The sequence below is a fragment of the Marmota monax genome, unplaced genomic scaffold, assembly GCF_021218885.2.
Source record: "Marmota monax isolate L192 unplaced genomic scaffold, Marmota_monax_Labrador192_F-V1.1 WCK01_AAM20220418_F8-fsc00007, whole genome shotgun sequence".
Classification (NCBI taxonomy): domain Eukaryota; kingdom Metazoa; phylum Chordata; class Mammalia; order Rodentia; family Sciuridae; genus Marmota; species Marmota monax.
Window position 1 is genome coordinate 29,804,640 of NW_026692781.1, and position 27,024 is coordinate 29,831,663.

At 34.7% G+C, this 27,024-nt stretch overlaps 2 protein-coding genes across 2 annotated transcripts in view; one reads left to right on the forward strand and one right to left on the reverse strand.

Moving 5' to 3' along the window:
* The first annotated feature begins 3,118 nt into the window (after positions 1-3,118).
* On the forward strand, positions 3,119-9,893 carry Mars2 (methionyl-tRNA synthetase 2, mitochondrial). The gene has a single exon (XM_046447369.2). The coding sequence runs from the start codon at positions 3,175-3,177 to the stop codon at positions 4,954-4,956; it is 1,782 nt and encodes a 593-aa protein (XP_046303325.1). The 5' UTR covers positions 3,119-3,174; the 3' UTR covers positions 4,957-9,893.
* A 6,233-nt stretch (positions 9,894-16,126) lies between these two features.
* Positions 16,127-27,024, reverse strand: part of Boll (boule homolog, RNA binding protein) — a 62,997-nt gene continuing 52,099 nt past the window's right edge. Inside the window, 2 exon segments of the mRNA XM_046447559.2 lie at positions 16,127-16,278; positions 16,280-16,389. Coding sequence (XP_046303515.1) covers positions 16,233-16,278; positions 16,280-16,389 — 156 coding nt within the window. The 3' untranslated portion in view covers positions 16,127-16,232.

Genomic DNA, 27,024 nt, shown 5'->3' on the forward strand with positions numbered 1-27,024 from the left:
AAGCATTTATTCTCTCCATTATAGTTCTTCCTCAAACTGTTGCAACCTCTTATTTGCTTTCTGTCTCCATGCATTTTCTCATTCTGAATATTCCATGTAGTAGAGTCATATAACATGCAGAATTTTTGTTTGGCTTTTCTCACTTAACATTTTTTTAAAAAAGATTTATGAATATGGTATCATGTGTCAGTACTTCACTTTTTTTAATGGCAGAATAAATTTCCATTGTATGGATATCCATATTTGTTTCTCCATTTATCAGATAATGGAATTTGAGTTGATTCCACTTTTTGGCTATTGTGAACATAAGTTTCATAGTACTTTGTAGCCATTTGACTGGCAAGAATGAAGAAGCTAGACAACACCAAGCACTGAATAGATCTTTTTAAGGAAATGTTGCTAATCAGAGTGAAAATTTATTTAACCATGTTGGAAGAAAACTTCGTATTATCTTGTGAAATTGAACATTCACATCCTCTACAAGACAGCAATTTCACTCCCAGGCATATATTTAAGAGATACTTCAGCATAGAGGTACCAGGAATCACACACAAGAAAGTTAATAGCAGTACTGTTCCTAAGAGTAAAATATTTGAATCACTTGGGTTAATCAGTAGACATTTATTTTCTCTCTCTCTTATAAATTTTTAGTTGTAGATGGACAAAATACCTTTATTATTTATATGCAGTGCTGAGAATCAAACCCAGTGCCTCACACATGCTAGGCAAGTGCTCTACCATTGAGCTACAATCCCAGCCGCCCGCCCCCCCCACCCCAATACCTTTATTTTATTTATTTAGTTTTTTTTTTTTTTTTAATGTGGTGCTGGGGATTGAAGCCAGTGCCTCAAGCATGCTAAGCAAGTGCTCAGTGGAGCCACAACCCCTCCTCTCCCCACCTCTTTCTTTCTTTCTAAGGAGTTCTGTTCTACAGGAAAGAGAAAAAACGGAAATGGGGATTGAGTTTTTTTTTTTTTTTTTTTTTTTAAGGTGAGAGAACAGTAGTAAGCAGAAATATGCATGAAGCACTGGTTCAATGGAAACCTTTTTTTTTTTTTTTTTTGGCAGTAGTGGGGATTGAACCCAGGGACCTCTGCCACTGACTCATATCCCCAATCCTTCCCCTTTTTTAAACTTCTTTTTGGGGCAGGTACTGGGGATTGAAATCAGGGGCACTTAACCATTGGGCCACATCCCTAGCTCTATTTTGTATTTTATTTAGAATCAGGGTCTCACTGAGTTGAGACAGGGTCTCATTGAGTTGCTTAGGGCCTCGATAAATTGCTGAGACTAGCTTTGAACTTGTGATCGTCTTACCTCAGCCTCCCTAGTTGTTAGGATCACAGGTGTGCGCCATCAAGGGCTCCCTTCTCCACCCTTGTTTGTTTTTTGAGACAGGGTCTCAGTAAGTACCCCAGGCTGGCCTTGATTCTCCTGCCTGAGGCCTTGAATCTCAGCCTCCTGAGTCACTGGGATTATAGGTCATACACCACTGCACCCTGCCCCAGTTTAAGATTGACCTTTACTTGCCCTTCTTAAACCGCTGGATCAAATAAGAGAATATTGACTGATTATTTTTTTTGGATATTTGTTTTATCTTTGGTATAGAGAATTCTATTAGTCCATCTTCCATATCAACACAGAAATTGGTTCCAACTTCCCATATACTTTCATTCGTATAATGTATGAAGTAATCAGCTGTCAAAATGAACTATGGTTACATGCAACCACATGGATGAATTTTAGTAAGAAAGTATTGAATGAAAAAGGTGAGTTGAAGATTCATGTAATAGTATATACTTTTTTAGAATGTTTAAACACAAAATTAAATGATGTTACTTGAACATATTATATGTATGATAACATGAATGCACAAATACAGAATTCAGGACAGGGATTATTTCTCTGGGGAAGTGAGGAGCACAAGAAAATCAGTACACATGACTCACTGCTAATCTTTTAGTTTAGTGGTTCTCAGACTTTAGCACGCATCAGAATCACCTGGAGAATGCCTTGAGAATGTGGGGAACGGGGCCTAAGAATGTGCATTTCTAACCAAATTCCAGATGCTTCTAGTTTTCTGCTTTCCTGGGGAACATACTTTGAGAACCATTTCTAGTACTTCACTTTGGTTAGATTGTGGGTTCACAGGTACTCCATTCTTTTTTTTTTTTTTTTTTTTGGACTGGGGATTGAGCCCAGGGAGCTCTACCACAGCGACATCTTTTTATTTTTGAGAGTTTCACCTATGTTGCTAAGGTTGGCCTCCAACTTGCAATCCTGCTGCTCCAGTTTCACAAGTAGCTGAGATTACACGGCACCCAGTTGTTCCATCCTTTTTTTTTTTTTAAATTACATGTATATCATGAACCCCTAAGTTACATGAGGGAGCACTTGGAATGTAATTCAATGGCAAAGCCCTTGTCTAGCACTGGGTTCAATTCTCAGTACCACAAGGAAAAAAGTATCAATTAAGTGGGGAGAGGGTGTAACCCAAATATGAGAGTGTGTTATGAACTACAGACTATTACTTCAATTCTGGGCTCCTGAGGTTTCTCCTGCCCCCAAACTAGAGTCCCATTACTAGAAGCAAACTTGAAAAACACTCCTAGAAGATTATCAAGACCATTAAAAAAATATTAACAACTCCTCTTGAAAAATAAAATTGAAAATTATTATTCTTTATGTGCACAGCAGCAACATTGCAGTCAACTTCCCTGGATCTCAAGTGTCTATGGGAAGGATTTAGCAGATCAAATCTACATCTTGATTCAGCAAATACTGTTTACATAAAATATTTCTCCAACTTTTTCAGCTCTTATTCTTCCCTTATGTTCAGGTTCTGAAATAAAATTTAGATCGACTTTTCATATATCGACCAGGGCATATGCAGAGGAATGTCCTGCCTAGAAAGGGAAACAGATCCATGAGTGTAAAACCACAACTTAGAGAAGGGAGCTGAAGATATTATAACAGAAAAGAGGCTATTTTTCCTCCGACTTCCGCCAAGAAATCTACTGGCGCAGAGCCTGTGGAGGATGGCAGCGCGGGCGGGCGCTTACGGCCGAATTCCATTGGTTTTCCGGGCGGAAGCGTTTGGGCGGCTTGGCTGCGCATGCGCCCCTCACACGTGCGTTTAAGACACCGCCTCCACAGCTTAGGCCGGCTGGAACTATGCTGCGAATATCTGTCCTCAGGCTGCTGGGATACTCGGGGACCCGCAGGGTCTCTCTCCTGGAGAGTTCTGGCCCACGCCACTATGGTTCAGGCTCTCAGTGTACCCGCGATGATCCTCAGGACACGCGCGCCTACTTCACCACACCCATTTTCTACGTGAACGCGGCGCCGCACATCGGACACCTGTATTCCGCGCTCTTGGCGGATGCCCTCTGCCGCCACCGTCGCCTCCGAGTTCCCGGAACTGCCGCAACCCGATTCTCTACCGGCACCGACGAGCACGGTCTGAAAATTCAACAGGCGGCGGCCACTGCCGGCGTGGCCCCGATTGAGCTGTGCGATCGAGTCTCTGCCCAGTTTCAGCAACTTTTCCAGAAGGCTGGCATCTCCTCCACCGACTTTATCCGCACCACGGAGGCCCGGCACCGGGTGGCCGTGCAGCACTTCTGGGGGGTGCTTAAGTCCCGGGGTCTGCTCTACAAAGGGCTCTATGAAGGTTGGTATTGCGCCTCTGACGAGTGCTTCCTTCCTGAGGCCAAGGTCACCTGGCATCCGGGCCCGTCGGGGGATTCGTGCCCTGTATCTCTCGAGAGCGGGCATCCTGTCTCCTGGACCAAGGAAGAAAACTATATTTTCAGGCTTTCTCAGTTCCAGGAGCCACTACAGCGTTGGCTGCGAAGCAACCCTCAGGCCATCACTCCAGAGCCATTCTATTATGGAGTCCTTCAATGGTTGGAGGAGGAGCTACCGGATCTATCTGTTTCTCGAAGGAGTAGCCACCTGCACTGGGGCATTCCAGTTCCTGGGGACGATTCACAGACCATCTATGTATGGCTGGATGCCCTGGTCAACTACCTCACCATAATTGGCTACCCCAATGCTGAGTTCAAATCTTGGTGGCCAGCCACATCTCATATCATAGGTAAGGATATACTCAAATTTCATGCCATCTATTGGCCTGCCCTCCTCTTAGGGGCTGGATTGAGCCCACCACATCGCATCTATGTCCACTCCCACTGGACAGTGTGTGGCCAAAAGATGTCCAAGAGCTTGGGCAACGTGGTGGATCCCAGGACTTGCCTTGATCGATATACTGTGGACGGCTTCCGTTATTTTCTTCTTCGGCAGGGTGTTCCTAGCTGGGACTGTGACTACTACGATGAGAAGGTGGTTAAGTTGCTGGACTCTGAGCTGGCAGATGCCTTGGGAGGTCTTTTGAACCGATGTACTGCTAAAAGAATAAACCCTTCTGGAACCTATCCAGCCTTTTGCACTACCTGCTTCCCTAGTAAGCCAGGGTTGGTGGGACCATCAGTTCGTGCTCAGGCAGAGGATTATGCTCTCGTGAGTGCAATGGCTAGTTTGCCCAAGCAGGTAGCAGAGTATTATGATAATTTTCAGATCTATAAGGCTCTGGAGGCAGTGTCCAGCTGTGTTCGGCAAACTAATGGTTTTGTCCAAAGGCATGCACCATGGAAATTGAAGTGGGAGAGCCCAGCAGATGCTCCCTGGCTGGGTACTGTACTTCATGTGGCTTTGGAATGTTTGCGTGTCTTTGCAACTTTGCTTCAGCCTGTTACCCCAAACCTAGCTGACAAGTTGCTGTCCAGGCTGGGGGTCTCTGCTACAGAGAGGGGACTTGGAGATCTATTTTTCTTGCCTCGATTCTATGGACATCCATGTCCTTTTGAAGGGAGGAGGTTGGGACCTGAAACTGGGCTTTTGTTTCCAAGACTTGACCAGTCCAGGGCTTGGCTGGTGAAAGCTCACAGGACCTAAAAGCTCATTTCTTACTGGCTTGGGGTAAAAGCAGTGTGTTATTCTCATTTTCAGGAAGGTTATACTAGTGTTTTCTGAGCACATACTCCATGTGCCCATGAACAAAGGTTTGTAGCCTTTCAGGTGATGACTACTTTCATTTCTCCATGCCCATCAACCACTGTCTTTTGTGCACCAATGTTCTAAGATGTCTCTAGGGGAAAAATGGGTAAGAGAGAAAATTGCTGATATTTTTCCCCCATTATACCTCCTCTTAAACCAGAGTTATGTTATTTGTTTGCCCAAACTACCTCTCATTACTTCTGCTTCTCAGGCCAATAAGTACAGTGACTCCTTTTATTGAGAGAGGGGTTGGAGCCTCCCAGCCTCAGCTTTTATAGGCTAGCCCTACTTTGTTAACATATTGGGTGTCTGCAGATTCTTTTAAAAACCATATGATTTTTGCCCATATTCATTCCCATTATTTAAACTCCATGCCTACTAGGACTTCCTACTTTGTCAGTCAGTCCAAACAGTTGTGTTTTGTAGCCTTACACTTCAACCAGTAGATGGCTCTAGTCTCTAGTCTCACATTTAATTACTTAAAATTGAAGTTTCAGAATTAAGTTTTCTGCTAATTTCACTGGGCTTTAAATTTTTATGCTTTTCTTGATGATGAGATATCATAAGGGATTTTTTTTTTTTGTGTGTGTGTGTGTGTATTTCTGTGGTATTGGGGAGTAAACCCGGTGCCTTGTCCACGCTATCCACTCTACCACTGAGCTATATCCCTAAATCTTGACTCTCTTAAAATAACAATTATTTGCCACCACTGCTATTTCGATAAGTTCTTTTTTTGGTGGTGTTGGAGATTCAAGCCAGGACCTTGCGCATGCCAGGCAAGTGCTCTACCACTGAGCTACATCCCCAGCCCTCAGGTTTTTTTTTTTAGGACTACTGAAAAATGACATTTACCTTTTTTTTGGTACCAGGGATTGAACCCAGAGGTGCTTAACCACTGAGCCACATCCGCAACCCTTTTTATTTTGAGACAGAGTCTTGCTAAGTTACTGAGCCTGGCTTGAACTTGTGATCCTCCTGCCTGTCACTGGGATTACAGATGTGTGCCACCACACCTGGCTGACATTTATTCTTATTGACAGGCTAATAAATAAATGTATAAAGTTGTTTATATGATAAACTATAAAACTTGCAGAATTTGGTATGTTAATTTTAAACTTTACAGGTTACAGATATAGCTAACAATTTGTAAATACTTTAAAGTAATGTTTTCTGTTTCTTATAGGCTTAATTTTGTTATCCACATATACTAATTTACTTTGATTTCTTATTGGTCAATCAAAATAATACAATGTAGAAATTGTATAGAAATTATAAATATTAATACGCTTACTTTCAAGTAGATTTTGCTGTTAAATTCTTTTGATGTTTTAACTTATTAAAGTTTAAAAGTTTATAAGTACCTTATTCAGATCTGTTCTGTTGCATTTGTTGAAGGTGATGGTGCAGGAAGGAAATGATCAATGCTCCAGGAATCTCAAACTGGATTTAGGGAAACTCCAAGGCTCCATAAGAGAATATCACAGAGAAGATGTTAAGGTATCAATTTATACAGTGATTATAATATAGTAAGCCAGTGTTATAGCTCAGGTGATTGGGCAACTAGGCCAAAATTTAACATGAGAACATGCCTTGGAATATCCATTCATTGTATGGTAACAAGCAGAGGGCTCACTCTGAAGTAAACTATTGTCCTGGTAGTTTCCCCAGATTTATTTTAGGTGCCACCATTCAGCTCCAGATTCTCTTTAAAATGATCAAGGTGAGGGATTCCTGGTTACTTGGAAATACTGCTTGGAAAAGAATGCTTGAAGGCATTCTAAAGTTGGAAGGACCATTTCTACAAATGTTCCCTTTGGACTCTTTATCATTTTGGGCTTTTGTATTCTGGTTACCAAGACTAGAGCAGAGTGAAAGATGTCATTTGTTTACATTAATGAAGGAAAACATTTGGAAAATCAGTGAGATGATAATCTCTGCCTTTGTTAGTGCTCTTATAGCATTGTTACAGTTCCTGTCACGGACTAATACACAGTTATCTTGCATTGATCTTTCTTATGGCCCAGTGCTGATCAATACACAGAAGTTGGTTTGTTGGAGGGTGTTAATATTGAGTTCTTTTTTACAGACTGTTACTTGTGCAGACACTTAACTTAGATATTTGTAGTACTGGAGGTACAAGAAAATAGGAGAACCAGAAAAAGAGAGGGCATAATTACTACAGAAGACAGGATATTTTGAGTGGAGGAGGGTAGTAACTTGGATCTCACTTCTGTGATGATATGGAAGGTGAATCAGTCAGATTCTCTATTGGAGGCACACTATTGATAAAACAGATACCATTTGGGTACTCAGTTGTGTTTGGTTTGATCCAGTAGTTTTAAGAATGGCAAGTAGAGGACAGGTGACATTTAAAATTGGAGGGCATGCACTTTAAGAGGGGCATCCTGTCAGGTGTGGTGATACATGACTGTAATCCTAGTTACTTGGGAGGCTGAGGCAGGAGGATTTCAAGTTTGAGGCTACCCTGGGCACTTAGTGAGACCCTGTCTCAAAATAAAAAAGGCTGAGGATAGCTCAGTTTTAAAGGACCCCAGGGTTACATCCCTAGTACTATGTAAACACACACACACACACACACACACACACACACAAGGCATCCTAATAACTTCTGGGAGATGACAATAAACTTAGCTTTAAGAATCCTCTTATTCTAGAACTGTTAGTACCTTATTTGGCATCTTGTAGGTCCCTTTATCATAAGGAATTTTCTTCCAAATACTACTATTGTGGTTCTCAAATATTCATTTTGGGAGCAGTGTTACGGGAGGGACAAAGCACTGTTTAGATCAGGTATTCCTAGGTTGTCCTATTAGGAGAGTAATAAGATGTCAGTAGACAGTAGTTCAGTAGACTATAGTCCTAATTGGCAGAGTATATGTTAAGTGACAGCACTATATAATGGAGACCTGTTTTATAAGCATACTGGGCACCTTAGAAGTTGGAAAACCAGTAACTATAGGAGAAGCAAGAAGTAAATACAATCTCTGATTTCACTGAAATCTCAGTTATTCCAGAAATAGACCTCATTCTTTTTCTTGAGGACCTGTGGACTCTATAAGGAATGTGAAAAGAAATTGGATATGAAGTTGATGCCAGAGTACTTGAGAAAGGCATTGGCTATTGGCTGTAAGATGGGTCCTTGGGCATGGTGTTTTTTTCCTCCAAATTTGTACCTATGATTGGGATGTAGCTTTTTAGATCCAAGAAGTTCTGAAACTGGAGAGAAGCTAGCCACTAGTTGTTCATGTTGTAGGCCTCCAACAAGGATGACTTACAACCATAAAGTTGCAGCAAGTGACAGTACCAAGGTTCCTTTAGGCATTATGGTAGGGATGGGTTCCTGGATCTCTGACTGTTCCACCTTTACCAGGTATATAGTGGCAATTTTGGCCTGCACTAGTGTAATCTTTAGTTATAGGGGAGGTTAGGCCTCCTGGCTAAGATTTGGTGCATACAGCTGCTATAGATAATCTGTAATTGCCTTCTGAAGACAATGTCCTAAAATCTGTAGTCCAACTAGATATAGAATCACTTATTGGCGAGGTCTGGGGTGCTGTAAACCATGGTGGGTCCTTTCCTTGTCTTTTGTTAGAGAGTGAATATTAGTATACCCAGAATGACATGGACATATTGGTAGCCATATGTCTATTTTTGCAGCAAAGGTGTATTGGGTCAGCAAGTTTGAGGGGAGCTACGGCACAGACTGGGGTTACAACACAGAATCTATAGGAAATCCTTCAAATTCCTTGCAAAACTAATGGGTATTCATTCTGCACAGCATAACTGGTTCTGCCCCTTCCTCTTGAAGGAGCTTTGGATAGGATTGGTTAATTTTATCAAGAGGAACATAATTTGGTTAGTATTACTAGAGGATCCAGAACAGTAACAACTAAGTTAATAAGATTAATTAGTGGGATTTTTAACCTTTCATGAAATGTGGCTTATTTCTGGAGTCAGAGAATAGAAGCCCAGCCTAAGCTGGCATTCCTACATCTTTACTACTTTGAGGAGAAAGGAGGGGACTCACCAGTTTGGAGGTAAAATTGGATTCTTTATCTTAGTTTTTAGATAGTCTTGGGTTACCCAAAATAGATCTTCTGAAATCAGGGAATCATTTTACAGAATAGTTGAGCATATTTAAGTACTTATATTTAAGACTACATTTCATTAGTTAGTTTCTACTTATATTTTCATGATGAGGGAAAGGAACTGGGAAGAACCACACACCAAGAGGATCTTCCTACGGCCCTGACAACTGGAGCAGATATTGGGAGGTTCAGCCATACCTGGATTGTTATCAAAGTAAGACTATGGTATTTTTTCCCTTGGCCATGAACTTAATTGTTTGTGGCACAGTTACTCACCATGGATTTTAAAATCCTCAGCTCCTCACATAAGAGCAGGAAGGTATGAGATGTCAGGATGTTTCAGGAAATCAAGTATGCCACCTGCAAGAAGAAAATTGTATCTCCAAGGAGAGATGAACCCTGCCCTTGAGACATTAAGATTTTTGGATGGAACAGTGGCAGAAGGCCTGAAAGACTCACTGGGTAAGTTGGAGGGACAGCTCTAGGAATAAATGGAAATGGAGGATGCTACCTGTTTTAGTGTATGGTATTGGGACAATGGTACTAACCTCTCTATGCGGCTACTCTCAAGGCCACATTTTGTGTGTATATCCATCATTAGTTAAGAACCACTGGTTTATGGGACTTAACATGGAGATAAATCTTTAAAAATTATGATTGACTGCTAAAGGTTGGAATAATTGTATTATTCTCTTAATATATATAATAAAGTTATGACCAATTATGCATTTTTTTCCTAATGGTATTATTATTATTTTGGTATGGGGGACTGAACCCAGGAGCACTTAACTACTCACATCCCCAGCCCTTTTTTTATTAATTTTTAATTTTGACACAGGGTCTTGCTAAGTAGCTTAGAGCCTTGTGATATTGCTGAGGCTGGCCTTGAACTTGCAATCATCTTGCTTCAACCACTGGAGCCACTGGAATTACAGGTGTTCACCACTGTGCTCGGTTCCTAAGGTATTTTTAAAAGGGCAATAACTTTAACTTTTGAACACATTAAATAAAACAGTTTCAGTAGTTTTGCTTCCTTTAAACTAGTCTTAAAGTTTCTATTAAAAAATCTATATATATTAATATGAAATTAGTATGTTACACATTTTAGGTTAATGTTAAATAATAGAAGTAGGATGTATTTCTTTCAAGCCAGACAAAATGTTTAAAGAAAACTCAATCTAACAGAAGATGGGAAGGAGGAAAAAAAGAGCAGAGAAAAAGGAAAAATATGATAATCAGAGAACCCTCAATATGAGGGTAGAAATAAACACAAAATGAATAATAAAATACTTTATATGATAATATCCTGTCAAAAGATAAGTGTTCAAGATTAAACTCAACAAAAATAGAGAAAGCAATATTAATATTAGGCAATCTAAAATGAGGTGAAAACTATTACCAAAGATAAAGGGGACTTAGTATAAAAGGAATAATGTACCAAGTTATAACAATTATAAACTCAAAATGTTAAAAGCTATGTTGAAAATAGCATTAAAAATAAAATTGCCACTCATGAGTTCAGAAAAACCATTTGGTGAGAAAGTGAAAATATGGTAATTCATAGTAGACATTTGCATTTCAGTCTTTAATGCTTATTACTAAGTGTATCATTACTGCTAAGAATAGGAAAAGACATAGCAGGCAAGGTTTTGTTCTATTTATATTCTTGTCTCTGTGAAGATAATAATTTAAACTGGTGTTGGCTAAATATGCTTATTCAATAAGTCCTCTCAGTAGGTTATTAAAAGGGAAGAATCATATAGCTATGATTTTGCCAAATTTTCTAATTAGTAATAAGAGAACTAATGGTTCCTTATTTTATTCCCTCATTTACTTTTCCTATTAACGCTATGAGTTTAAAAAAATTTTTTTTTTTGGAGGGCAGCGCAGTACCAGGGATTGAATTCAGGGGCACTTGACAACTAAGCCACATCAGCCCTATTTTGTATTTTATTTAGAGACAGGGTCTCACTGAGTTGCTTAGCACATTGCTTTTGCTGAGGGTGGCTTTAGAACTTGTGATCCTCCTATTTCAGCCTCTTGAGCTGCTGGGATAACAGGTGTGTGCTACTGCGCCTGGCCTCTATTATTCTATATTTCATATTCTATTTTGATAAAAAAAACTCAGGCATAGACAGATTAAGTAATTTGTCTAGGATTATACAGTTTGTAAAACAGGATATTGGAGACTGAAATGTGTTCTCCATGCCAGAGTCTCTGCACCATCATAAACACTGAATATATACTGAGGGCATGTTTTAATCCAAAGATCTGAGGATAAAAATGTATAAATAAGACCCTTAATTGAAATTCATTAGTGTTTCAAGATAAGGAATTAGTTTCTCTTGACAGATTATGAAACAGATGAATACCAAAATAAAAACTTAAAAAACTTACCTTTTTCATGAAATATGGGATACTTCACTTTTGCTTGCAGTAGTTTCCTTTAGATCTTAAACCTGCTTATGTGTGCTCATGCAAATTGTTAAATTTTATGGTAACGGTAGAGTCTATAGTTTGTTCCTTTTCCTTACAGTTATTTTTTTATTATTTCCAAAATAGTGCTCTAAATTCTAGAATCTAGTATTTCTCTTCTAACTGAAAGTATGTTGTTAAAAAGTCATGAAATCTAAGTTATTTTGAAATATTTTTACTAATTAATGCTTTAAGTACACACTTATCTCTAAACATGAAAATAATAATCAAGTTTATTTGAATTGACTATTATAGTAACAAAGCCAAAGAAGTTAAGGCCAAACACTAAAATTTTTTCATTTCATACATACAGTTTTAATACAAATGAACTTAATTACTAACAATTTAAGTTCTATGACTTTACTGAACATTACTGTATTCTTACAATATCTTTCCTAACAAGCTTGCAGAAACCAGATTAAATGCCCTTTGACTGCAGTTATTACCAAAGCAAATATACCTTTATTGGCTAAAATACCACATATTAGATAATTTCTGATAAATTATACCTTGTATCATAGTTGAGACATTTTCTTACCCCCTCAAACTAGAGACTTTATTATGAATTGCATAAAGAATACTTAGTGTTAAGTTTCACATTATTTTATTAAATGTAGTTATTTTGTTGGGCATGAGTTATACCTTGAAGAAATGTAATGCACCTATTTTTATGTAGGTCTCTTAGTTATTATGTAAAATGTACTTTAAAAATATATGTAAGGTATTAAAATCCTGGTTAGGTAGGAAGGCCAAAAAAAACCCCTTAATTTTAATTCTATGTTTAAATAGTTTCTTCAGGATTCTGTTTAAATGCAGGCAACAAAGTCCTATAGTTAGTGGGACAGGATGGATACTTTTCAGCTTTTTTATGCAGAGTAAGTTATGACTTGTTGCAGTATCAGACTGATACATCATAAAAATGGTCCTATATAGCATATTTTAGAACTTTTTAGAAGTCAATTAAAGAAATTTTTATAAAGGCTTTTATAGAGTAAAGAACCTTCAATCCTGGTAAATTGAAATTAGTGTATTAACTCTTTATATTTAAATTTCTATAAAACTTATTTTTTAGAAACTTCTAATATTTTAAATAAGATACAGAACTTTTTAGTACTAAGTTCTGTTTTGTTTTTAACTCATTACTTGGAATGTAATTAAAATTACAATGTGTAAAAAGCCTATTTTAGTGTTACAGAAGAAGATTATAAGTACTAACATGAAATTAATTATTAAAAATATGTATGGTTAATTGTATGAAAGCTGATGGTTGGATTTTCATGCCATTTCAGAGTTGGAAGGAGTATTTTTTGCTTGGAATAAAGGAAGTATTTTTAACATTCATTATGGTATTGTCTAACCTAGTATAAAATGGTAACGGTTACCTAATCCTTAAAATAGGAAGATTTTTCTTATTTAATATTGTTCATATTAAATCAGCCTCCAGAAGGGAGTTGATTCATATTCAATTTTAAATAAAATATTTTTGGATGTAACTGATGTCATAATATTAGTTTTCTAGCTTAAGGAGAACTTCCTTTTTCCATAATCCAGGGAGATTATCTAAAGGTGGAGCTATCAGATCTGTGGCATAAAAACTAGTAAATGTATAATTATGTAGCTAAATGTAAAAATTGGGAAATCAACGTGATTTCAGATGGAAAAATAGTGGAGACTTATTATTTAACATTGAGAATAATGAGAATGGGGCTAGCCAAGTTAAACCAAGTTATCAAAACCCATCATCCATAAGTTTGTTGAGGTAGATGTTTAAATATTCAATATATAAATATGTGTAATTCTGAACTGTAAGCAAATTTTCAGAAGATTATAACATAAGTAGGGCACAGACATAAAAATTTCTTTGGTACACAGGACTGTTGCTGAGTTTACTTAGACAATATTAAGAGATTTACTATGTTATTTTAATTGAAAGCTATTTTCACAAACTGTTGGATGGAGCTTGTGTAAAATATTACTGAGGTTAACTTTGCTAGACAGTATCGGGTATTTACATATGGCAGAAAAAATTTACATGTATTATTAGTATCTTAAAAATTTTGCATAATGGTCAGATACTAATAAGGATTTTAGGAAATTTTCTTTTACATGTTGCTAAATATATGTTATGTAAGTAGATATCGTATAACATTCTTTGCTTTGGTACCAAAGTTAGACATGTTAAAAACAAAGATCCTAATATGATTAGCAAGAAACACATTGTAAGTATTAAACCACTCAAATGATTAATGAACACTTTAAATTATTCTTTAGATGTTTTTTTTTCCAAAACACCAAAGGAAAAAAGATACTTTTTTAGGTAATACTTTTTAATATTAATTAAACATTCCTTTATATACTGTCTTTTATAAACTGGTTGTTTCAGAACTATCTGAGGCTAAGAATGAGGTTTTAGTCTCCATTTCTTTGTTCATTTTTATATCATGACTTATAAAAAGGACCTCAATAATTAAAAGCCAAAACATTGATCTTTTATAGTTATTAAAGCAGTTGTTTTTGTTATCATGAATATGTTACATTATCTATAAAATAAGAAAAAGGTATCACAATTTAATCAGTAGTTTTAGGGGGAGTTATATTAATATATTTTCATATTACCTCTGTTTTATATTTTATAATCTAGACAGAGAAATGTAAGCTTCACAGAATTTAGTGAAAGTAGTATGGAAGTAACAATACCTTTGGGTAAAGAACACAATTACCTAAAACAAATTAGCTAATGAAAACCCTTTAGTGTCAGTCTTTTTGGAAGCAAAATAAACTCTCAGACTCTTGAAATTTACAAAAGTTTTAGAACAAAAATGCCTGATATATGCTGAATAAGTGGGAATAATAAATATAGGATTAAAATGTATGCATAAAAATGCCAGATAAGCTGAGTATTAAATAGATTGTTTCATGATATTTTGACCAGTGCTTTAGTAACAGAATACTGGGTCTTAACACACAGCATGTTACTTTCAAAGTAACTGCAGCAAAATGAAATTTTCTTAAATTGAGGGAGTAGCCTTAGGATGTACCTGAATATTCTTTAATATAATTAGGCATTACATTTTATTACTTGACCTAAAATATTTTAGCTCAGAAATATTAGGATAATATAACCAATATATATACACACACCCATTATTCTTTTTGAGGCAGGATGAAATAATCACTCCAAATTATTATTGGATTATCACCTTCCTGATACTATAAGAGAGTTTGTAAGCAAGTGTTAGCTATGTCTACAAATATGAAACACCTGGAATAACATTGAAAAATCCAAACAGTAAAGTTGTATATGAGATTGTCATGTTGGTAAGATAGCCAGATGACGACAAAATTTTCCAAATTTTAATTTAACTTGGTGTAGACAAGAAATAAAAATATTGAAATTCTTGTACTATGCAATCAAATTTCACTAAATTCTAGAATAAATTTCCATACAATTTAAATACTGCTTATTTCTATGACTTATTTTTATTGTTTTATTAATAATCTAGTCTTCTACAAAAGGATTATCATGTTTTTATAGAAGAAAGTTGGGATATAGGGCAAACAGGAAGCATTTAGAGAAAAGTTGGTGTGGCTGTTTTTAATCTGTAAAAATTCTGTAACAATAGGCAATCATAGCTTCTTTGGATTTGAAAGTGAAATATGGGTAAGTTTTATTTGGTTAAGGTTAATGTTTTAAAACTCTAGAAATCTCACCAACTAAGATCTGAATGAAAGATAAAAAGGACTATTGATAGTGTTACTGTGTTTAAAGAATAGATATCAAATCTGACATGATATACATAGTGATGCTTATACTTGCTAAGATGCTACAAAAACCCTTATATTTCCTGGGTAAATGACAAAATAGGGCCAGAAATAGGAAGATAATCTTTAAGTATAGAATAGTGTCAACTTTGGCTGTAGAAATTGGTATGAAACAAATGGTCACAATATAACAGATTTCTGGATATTTTATAATACATAGATTATAATTTTGATGTGTTAATGTCTCAAAATTTCGAATATAAATCTAGAGTTTGAAATGTTTTATCAAAACCGTTTAATATAGGTAAACTATACACAAATCTAAATACAGTGAAACCAAAATAATGTGGAAGCTAGAATCTACTACATTTTATCTCCCTAAAGAGATAGTGTTTTTAAAAATTTTACTATATTACAACAAATGGTCTGTTGCTAAGATTTTCTGTATATGTCATGGCTATGTCTACAAATATGAAACACCTGGAATAAAATTGAAAAATCCAAACAGTAAAGTATATGAGATTATCATGTTGGTAAAATAGCCAGATGATGACAAAATTTTCCAAACTTTAATCAAGATATTTGTTGTCTTATAAATTTTCTTATATTTGGTATAGGTTACAAACCTACATTAGTTAAGTATATAAATTAATAAAGGAAACCATGATTTAATCCTGCATCTCCAATATTCTGGCTACTAAGATTTCTTTAATTCCCTTAAAAAAGCAAAAACATTTAACTTTAGCACATCTCAAATCCTCATTTGTTAGTAGACCACATATGGGGCTAGTTATTTACTACTGTTGGACAAAATAGTTATTCAAGATTCTACTTAACAGAATCAGTAGAGGGAGGTGGAGTAATAATTGAATCCTGCTCTGAAATCTTTTCTAGGATGAAAGTGTGGGCTTCGAGAATATCGAGGTTTCAAACCTACAGATGAAGGTTGAGAAAAGCTTCTTCTCACAGAATGTAACCTTGGTTCCTAGTAAGAGATTTAAAGAAAATTAGGGTTTTAATGCATTTTAAATGGCTCTAATTTTATAATTACTAAGGGAAAGATTTTAAAATCAGATTAACTGGGCCTGAATTCTGAGGTGTGCTTTGGGAAATTTCCCCTGAAAAGAGTAGGTTATTTTATAACCTGCTTACTGGACAGGGAGGCATGCTAACAGCTATACAAAGAGCCTCACTACAAGGGATTTGTGAACAGCCATGTTCAATGATATTTCTAAATTACTAGTTATACTTAATTTTGTTTTGTCCCTAAACTTTGATAAAGATTTGTTACAAAAAAGATTTATGTACTTAAGGTATATAAAATTAGATCTAATCAGTGAGGAAGTAACTATCCAGGAATTATTAAGGTATTCCTATCAGGGAATTATAGTATTTCATGTTATTAGAGTAACATTTTATTTTGTTAACTAAAACATTCAACAAATAGACTCTATGTTCCAACTTATATTTATTTGATCTACTGCTGTACAGAGGGCTTGCTGGAGATTCTGATTTGCTTAAGACAGAATAGGAAGTTTTAGCTAAGGTATAATTTAAGGATTACAAAATGCCTGCACTTCAGAGCACCAAGGTATAGCCAAATCATTTTGCCTAGAAATCTCATTATTTTCTTCTGCCTACTTTAAATGACTTGAGTTTGAATATTGCAATTCAAGAAGAATACAAGGCATGAAGAAAGTAGAGTTCATATTACAAAGTTGATAAAAAACTTTTGAAATAGAAAGTAGGCCAAATCAACTGCCCAGCCTGCATCTAACAACAAAAATTGAATACAAACATTTTACTACTCTTTAAGAACTTAACTAGCAACTTATCTGTAATCAGGGGAAATGAACTAATGTTTCTAAGATATAAAGCAAAATTCTAAAGAGTCATGTTTACTTATATTTTCACTTTAAATGATAGAGGCACTTTGATCACTTCATTGACTTACCAAGACTTTGAGCATGTCTACCAACAATGAAACAACCTGTCAGTACTAGAACAGGTAAATATAGGAGTAAGTCATAAAAACAATGGGTGATTTTTAAAAATGGCGTATCAGATCTAGATACTTCAAGGATTAAAAATGTTTTAAATTGTGTAATTACACAGACTTTGAGTCATTGAAAGATACTTTGTGAAGTTGTTTCCAACTCAAAAAGAAACAAAACATGAAATATTGTAGTAATAAGATAAAGACAGTTAATTGAAATCAGTGTTGTAACACTGTTGTGAGAAAATTAACTCCTCCAATCAATGACCTCAGGCTATGTTTAGTTTTAAGCCTGTTTACAATTTTTGAGCTAAGATATTTCATTAAACAATTATAATAGCCATTTCTCTTTTAGAACTACATCATATTTTATCAGTATAAACAGTGGCATCTGGTATATCTGGTACCTGTTGACAGTATGTAATAAAAACAAACTTGAATAACCCTTTCTCTAAATAGTAAATACTACATGGAAGGTTTATACAAAGACTAATACATGCCTAGCTATAGCTATTAGCAAGAACAATGGGAAAAAAGAAAATATTTGTTTATGCCTGTGAACTTTGTGAATTCAAAAGCACTTGGAAATGTACTATGTTCCCAAGAGTGTATTGGCACAGGCTAGTGGAGGGATTGAAATTTTTCTGGGATACTTAAGCAACTTTGTGTTCCTTCTTCTCACCTTTGATCCTTCTTACATTTCCCAGAGTACTGGCTTATACAGTACTTCCAAAGAAAATTTTCGTTGAGCCATCTAAAAAATTAATTTCTAAAATAATTTTGATTTCTACTATTTGGTTAGGATACTAGTTCATACTTAGGTTACTTGATAAAAGATAACTAAGCAGTTTCCTGTCTATTATAATTTATTTCCTTATTTTAGAACTGAAATATTTTCTGATTGTGACTCCTAGCCACTTAAGACATTAGAAAAGACATTTTATTTTGATGGCCCATTAATTCTTGGATAGGACAAAAATTATTTTGGAAAATTATTATACTTTTAAAGATTGTCTCTTAAACAGCTGCCATTTATTAGTTATTAGAAATTCTGCTGCTTAATGTTATCTTGGGCAATTCTCTTAATCTGTCTAAGTTTCAGTTCTTTTATAAAACATTGTTTATCTCACAAAAATATGGAATGAATAAAATGAGGTAATGCATATGAAGTGCTTGTGATTTATAAGGTACTATGTGTAAATGTGAGGTGTTACTCTTGCCTTGAAATGATAAAAGTAAGCAAAAGTGTTCTAGGCATGATTTTACAGCCCATGAACACCAAAGATAATATAATTTTTACAAGGAAGATTATCATGGACTTTAATACTTATTGACATAATACCAAAGCTTTTCTGTAAAACTACTTGTAATTATATAGCAAATTTAATTAATACAGGTTGTTATCCAGATTTTAAGATTAATATCTTAAGATTATACATGTGTATAGAATAATAGAATCTCTGAGATTCACTATGATTTTCTTATTTCATGTTTATAACACAGAAAAAAAGGCTTATATCTAAACATAATTTAGTCAGTTTATATGGGCACTATATCAATGGCTACAATGGAAAACAAAGTTTTTTTTTTAGTATGGGGGATTGAACCCAGGGATGCTTTACTACTGAACTGCCATAATGCTTTAATGGTTAAGTATTAGAGAAGTTCAAGCCTACCCCTACAGCTTAATCCTTTTCAGAGTATGCTTTTTTATTCTACTTTAATGTTACATTTGCAGTCATGTCTCTGTATACATGGGGGACTGGTTCTAGGTACTCCCAGAAGATACCAAAATCTGCAGATGTTTAAGTCTTTAAAAAAAATATGGCATAGTATTTGTATATAACTTACACATATCCTCTCATATACTTAAACCATCTCTAGATTACTTAGAACACTTAGTACATATACAATGTAAATGTTATGTAAATAGTTGTTATACTGTGTTGTTTAGGAAATAATGTCAAGGAAAAAAGCATCTGTATTTGTTTAATACCAGCACAATTTTTTTATTATTTTCAATTTGTATTTGATTGAATCTTAGATGCAAAGCCTGTGGATACAGAGGTGTTGATTTATTTTGTAATAATACTACATTCCAATTTCCTTGAGACATTCTAGTTTTAGATCTATTGCATGGTCAGAATTTTATTTTTGAAAAATAATTTTTGAATATAATGATTTTGTAGGTTTATTAATATGTCAGACTTCATTGGTCAGTAAACATCAAAAATTATATGATTTTAGTTATTTAAAAAAATATTTTTAATTATAGATGGATACAATACCTTTTACCTTTTTTTATTTATAAGTGGTGCTGAGGATTTAACCCAGTGCCTTACACATGCTAGGCAAAAGTGTTCTACCACTGAACCACAACTCCAGTCCTATTTTAGTTATTTTTGGTGCCTCCTTTCACTCTTACGTATCTTGATTTGAATGATAAGTATATGATCATTCCAATTAAGAACTTGGAGCAGAGATTAGCAAAATCAAGAATATACAAGGAACAACAGTAGAAGCAAATCTTGACATGACCGATAAAACATTAGGGGACCACGTCTATAGGTAAACAACCTTGATTTCTGTAAAGATAATCAAAATCATGTAAGTTTCTTACTCATCTGTGAAGGTGGGAGCAAGATTCAAGAGGAAGTATGTGCTGGAGAATAAGGACTCCTAATCCTGAGTTCATATGGTGATATTTTGGAAAAGAGTAAGGTAATAATCACATTAGAACTTGACAAGTCTCTGAACATGTAATTATCTTTGAGAAAAGATGGAGTTAGCTGGGTGGGTGGTATAGATCTACAATCCTAGCCACTTAGGAGGTTGAGGCAGGAGGATTACAAGTTCCAGGTCAGCCTGGTTAACTTAGCAAAGTAAGACCTTGTCCCTCAAAAGAAAAAGCAAAGCAGGGGGATGGGCTGGATATAGCTCAGTAGCACAGTACCCCTAGGTTCAATGTCAAGTACCACAAAAAGATGGAATTATAATAGTACACATGTTCCTTCAGATAGACCCAAATTACAAGTCTGTCTTACTATAACAGAACAAATTACTGTACTTATAATGAACAAGATTCTTTTGAAACTATATGTTCTGATATTAAATTATGGCAGTAAAAACTGTTGTCAGTTACCTTCACCTAGAATGTAGGAAGACATTTAATTTGAAGAATATTTAATAAAGTAAGAAGATCAACTGGAGGATTTATATGAAGAAATGACCTTTAGGATAAATTCTGGATATTTCCTCAAATAATTAATTTAGAAAAAAAAACAAGGGAAAGGGAATTCTCTGTATACCTCTGAAATGGGTATACAAAATTTAAGTAAAGGGGAAAGTGATTTAGAATGTCATTTTAAAGAGGCCAGCGAGTAGATTAAATGGGTTGTCTGGTAGTAAGTTTATATTCCAAATCAGTCTTTAAAGAACTTAAGAAAGTCCAGTCTAAAAACCAAACACATCATCTTATCTAAAGCTTTCCAATGTTTTTTCACATCATAACACTAGAAAATGATAATATTCATAGGCACACAGGCTAACAGGTCTGCCTGCGCTGTGGAGTAACAGAAAATTTACAGTATTCTTTTTTTTTTTTAATTTTTAGGTGGACACAATATCTTTATTTTACATTTATGTGGTGCTGAGGATCAAACCCAGTGCCTCATGCATGCTAGTAAACACTCTACCACTAAACCACAATCCCAGCCCCTTGGATTCTTAATAAGATAATAAAGTCATTTATTTCCTAGTGGGTGGGTGGATGAACTTAAATATTATGTTTTAAAGACCATTAGTGCAGACAGAAATACAGTTATTCCAATTCTGTAGGGAAGCATCAGTTAAACATTTGATGTGGTAAGAGCTAAATCTTAACAAGGAATTCAGAATTTTCTTTGTCTCACAAATTAAATATTGGTTATTTTTTTCCAACTAGAAATAAGTCCACAAAATTTTGATGTATTAATTACATGTGGGGATTTATTGGTTGCTTGCTTGATACTTTATACAAAGGAATGGGATGATATCTGTTTAAAAAAACCCTGCAAAATCTGATCCGTTAAAAAAATTAGAACCTGGGGCTATGGTTGTAGCTCAGTGGTACAGCACCTGCCTAGCACATCTGAGGCCCTGCGTTTAATCCTCAGCACCACATAAAAATAAATAAATAAACTAAAGGTATTGTGTCCAACTACAACTAAAAAATAAATATTTTAAAAAATAAAATAAATAAAGGTATTGTGTCCATCTACAACCAAAAAATTATTAAAAAAAAAAATTTAGAACCTCTCTGTAGCCTCAAACTCCTAGTCCAGACACTTAAAATTGGTTCCACACTGCTTGTTAATGAGTAATATTACAATGATTGTCTATTCTAATATATACATTTCCCCTGCTATCCTGTTTTATATTTATACATGCATGTATATATACATATGTGTGTATGTGAGAATAATAAAAGAAAGTGCCATCACCCAGGCATTCTATAAAGGAACTTGCATTACCACAAAGCCTAAACTTTCAGATGATCCAGATTATATTCAACTGGATTAAAAAAAAAAAAACAACAAAAGATGATATAAGCAACTGTATCACAGAGCATCTGAAATTCAAATATTCTGAGACACTGAAGGAGGAATTTAGTAACATTTTTATCTCAAATGCTTCATGAGTGAAGTAAAAACACTATTACTTTAAATATTACAAGTTCCATTTGATGAAAAAATGCTGAGGTAACTCAGACTGTGATAGTCCCAGTCTTCATAAATATGAATCTTATGTGCCATGCAAAATGTCTGCATTTCATTGTTATCTTGGGTGTGCCTATGAAATTCTTTGAGGAAACAGGATAGCCTTTTTTAAAAAATAAACATAGATTATATAAAAGGATGTGTATTAACATATCTTTCATTTCAATTAATCTTTAATTTGTCTCATAATATTTGTAATGTATAAAGCAAATTGAGGATTAAAAGGCTATAATACTACATATTCAAGCAAAAGTTATCTTGGATCTCTTTTTTCATACTTACAAAATGTTTACTGTATTATTATTAGGAAACTGAAAAACTTGTACCAAGGGGTTCAGAAATAGAAGAAGGAAAGAAGTTGTGGAAAAACAAGAATGGCAATCTTAAATACAAATTAGCTCATTTAAACTAGATTTTTAGTCCACATATCTTTTCTCCATTTTGCTTGACTTTTTTCAAGTTATGTTATATTGTTGAAAATTCTACCAAACTGGATTAAACCTTTTGGGTTAATTGGCATTGTCACTAATTTTTTCTTAGGAAAGTTGAGGCAGAGAAGGATACTTCCCCCCCCCCCCCCACTCTCCTGCTTTTGAGAAATTCTCCAAATCTAGAATTTATTTAGCTCCTTGTGGGCATTTTTTAAAATGGGAATATCCTTTGAGTTTAAATCATTTGTAATATGGTTGGAATTGGGCAAAACTATTAATATTAAACAATTCTGTGCTTACTTGGGTTATTTGAAAGATGAGAGACAATATACAAATAATGGGTATATAATACATATCCTTAAGTTCTATCATTTTCAGTCAAGAAGATTAAATGAACTAGGTAGATCAAGACTCAGAAGTCCTTAAAAATTTAGAGAAATTCAACCCAAAATAAAAGTAGAGGTTCCTTAAACGGCTAGTAGCTAGCAAGGGGAAAAGTCAGAATGAAGGTGGGTCTTTCTCATCATCAGAACACTGAGTTTTTTTAAAAAAACTGATTCAAAAAAGAATATGATACTTGGAGAATAAGCTGGAAGGGGCTGCGTATTGGTGGTGCATGCCTGAAATCCCAGTGGCTCAGGAGGCTGAGACAGGAGGATTGCAAGTTCAAAGCCAGCCTCGGCAATTAGTAAGGCCATAAGCAACTTAACATGACCCCATCTCAAAAAAATGAAAAGAACTGGGGATGTAGCTTAATGGTTAAGCACCCCTGGGTTCATCCCTGGTACAAAAACAAAAGCTGGAAAGGTGGGTAGACCAAATATTTCCCAGATTGAAGAGTTAACTAGTAGGATCATGAAATAGTAGTCAACTCATGGGACAGGAAGAGTGCAGTTTAGGTTCTAGCTTGGAATTTTCCAATGGGAAAACTGCTTTTTAGACTACTGAAGCCTATCAAAGACAAGAGACAAGGATTTAGAGAGACTTCCACAAAACTTGCCAGTGGTAAGTAATGGGACAAAATAAAAGCTAAAAAGTAAGGTGCAGTTACTTCTAAGCCTTTATACTTCAGGTAAGAAACTTGATTGTCTTATAAAGTAATACTAAAAAACTATCATTTCCTAAAAGCATTATTTCCCCCACAAGAGATGTTTTATCTAGCAAAGGAGGAAATACGGAAGAAAATAATCTAGGATCATCCAGATTTTCTCTGATGAGCAAACAGTAAGTAAAAGGGCTGAAGTGAGGAGAAGACCCTAAGTTGGCAGAGAAAGGAAGGGCTTTAGTCTATATATAGAGAGATTGTTTCTTATACCCTCTGTTTTCCAAAGGGACGAAATATACCAAGGAGATGTGTATGACCCATATCACTTTTATTAAAATACTAATAACAATTACTCTACAGGTATATAGCTTGATAGAAATGAAAAACTGAGGTTAACATACTAGCTTTACTAAGAAAATCACCCTAAAATATTATTAAATAATCAAAATTTGGCTTCTCTTAACTAAAAAATATGTTATCAAATGAGGAAAATAGACAAATAAATAGATGGAGATTTAAAATGTTTACACATTTAAAATATAAGATGTAAATATATCACAAGTGAGACCTTAAATAAAATAACTATTCAGCCTTTTACTATGTATTTTTAGTTAACTATAATCAACCTTGGCAATTATATTGATAATATTTTATTTTTTGTAGCAGGGATTGAACCCAGGGGCACTTAACCACAGTTACATTTTATTTTTAATTATTTAGAGACAGGGTCTCAGCAAATTCCTTAGGGCCTTTTTAAGTTTCTAAGGCTGGCTTTGAACTTGCAATATCCTTCTGCCTCAGCCTCCTGAGCCACTGGTATTACAGGTGTGAGCCACTGCGCCTCGCAGTTAATACTAATGATTAAGATTAGAAGTCTGTTATCTAGTTATCTGTTCACTAGTTTGAAATTTATGCCAGTTATATTTTCAGATCCTGACAGGGCATAAAGTGGGTGATATCAAGATAACCACAAAACTAATATAAGGAAAAGTGAAGGATAATGTCACATGGAAAGGGAAAATAAAAAAAAAATGACAATGTGAAATAAAACAAGTAATCTTGAATAGCACTTGATTTCTGAAAGGATCCAGTAGAACATAGAAAATACAAAATTTATGCAATCTATAAAAGCAAAGAGACAAGAAATATACAGCAGGTCCAACAAACAGCAGCCCTTGTAGCTGGTAATCAGAGTGGTATTCAACACGGAAGGATAGAAACTTAAACATCTTTTTAGGGAGGTATGAACAGAGATGGAAACAATTAAGTTGAAATAAACAGTACCAGCATGAACATTATTCATATCCACCTTTTGGGTAAAAAGTTTTCTTTTGCCCTTTTTAAGTCTTCAGGGATTCCAGAATAAATTTTGTCAAAGTATAGGTCCAGGGGACATTGACTTACTATAACAATAGAGCACATTGAAGCATGATATCTTAAGTTGAATTTGGATGCTCTCCTAAAGTCCTTTTCAATCCTTTGACTCTGTATTTTAATGTTATGTAGGCAGAATTTCTGGGAAAAATACAAAGAATTTTTGTGACCCCGTTCTTTATTTTATAGTTGTATAAATTTGTTCAAAAATATTGTACTGCCATTGTTGGTGGAAATTTATAAAACTTTTATAAATTAAATCATACCTCTTTCCAAGCTATCCTGAAATCAGCTGACAGAAGAAGTTAAAGTCTTAATTTTCCAAGATCCTTTTGTATTCAGTTGCATTAGATATTTTGGAAAAACAGGTTGCAAAGTCATTACCTTGTGATTTTAGTACATGTACTAATATTTGAATCATCTGTTTCACTTTAAAACAGTGAATTTCGGATAATTTCTTTAGATTGGCTTTTCAATATGGGTATTAAGTAAGTAAACACTTACTTTTCAAAAATTATTGATTGATGAAATACGACAAAAATAGAAAAGTAACAATGGGCTTCACTTAGTGTGTGTGAGAATTTTCATCCCCTTAATTCATCTGTTTATAGAAGTAATGTGTTAGGGCTATCACACTAGGCCATAAAAAGGATGGATAGATGGGTATGGAGGCACACATCAGTAATTCCAGTGACTCTGAGACTGAGGCAGGAGGATTGCAATTTTGAGGCGAGCCTCAGCAACTTAGCAAGATCCTAAGCAACTTAGGGAGACCCTGTCTCAAAAAAATAAAAATAAATAAAAAGGACTGGGGTCTTAGCTCAGTGGTTAAGTTTAGATTTAATACCAAATACAAAAATAAATAAATGATAAATAAATAAAAAGGACGTATACCATCCATACATTTAGATTGTCAATGAAGTCCAAAGGGAGCTAGGGTTGTGGCTCAGTGATAAAAGTTATTGCCTAGCATACATGAGGCATTGGGTTCAACTCTCAGTACCACATAGAAATAAAATAAAAATATTGTATCCACATAAAACTAAAAAAAAAAAAAAGTCCAAAGTTTTTGCTAGTCTCAAAAATAAAGATAAATTCTAAGAAAATATACATGTAGGAACTATATATGGGTGTGTACATATAAATGTGCATGTGTACACATACAATCTATATGTATGTATATAATGTTTATGTGTGTGCATATATTCCATATAACTGTGGAAAAACACACTTAGGTATCAATTATTATCAAAATTCCTTGCCCAATAATACATTATTATTTTTTTATTAACAGTCCAGGATTTGTTTAGCATCATGTTTAACATTTTGAAAATCAAAACATTAACTTTTTTGTTCTTAAGGAGAGTGCTATTAAAAGAAAATCTCTAACATCAGTGTTTAATAATATTTTTACTTACAGAACAAAAACTTTCAAAATTTCATTATGGGACTTATTAGTCTATTTACATTTCTAAAACTGAGGGTAATTAATGTAAATGAGATCCTTGTATGCTAGTATACATTCATAGGGTCTTACTATTCTCATGAAACCATTTGATTGGCAAATATATTCATTATGGTTTCAAAAAAAAAAAAAACACTCTATTTGACTCACTGGGAAAGAACTTTAGGGTTTATGTCCTGTCATTTCTGCTGCTGCTGCTGAGCATGGAAAACATTTAGGGTTGGAATAGGACAGGGAAGAGTTAAATTATTAGGGTCATGCCAATATTTAGTCTTTCCTCTTTCTTTTCTAAAATTAGGGGTCAATGAAAGAACTGTAAATGAAAATAAAAGGGACATTTCTTGTAGTACTACAGAAATTTTAGTAATTAAAAATGCTTATGATGTGTTCTGTGTCTTTTCAACAACTACCCCTCGCTCCAATTCCAATTTTATATTATGAATTGGCTTTAGAGTCGGAACCTAAAGTTTTCCTTTAGTGCAAGAAATAATTTTGTATTTTATGAAAACATTTAATTATCTTTTTAAAAGTTAATCACATAGATATATTGGT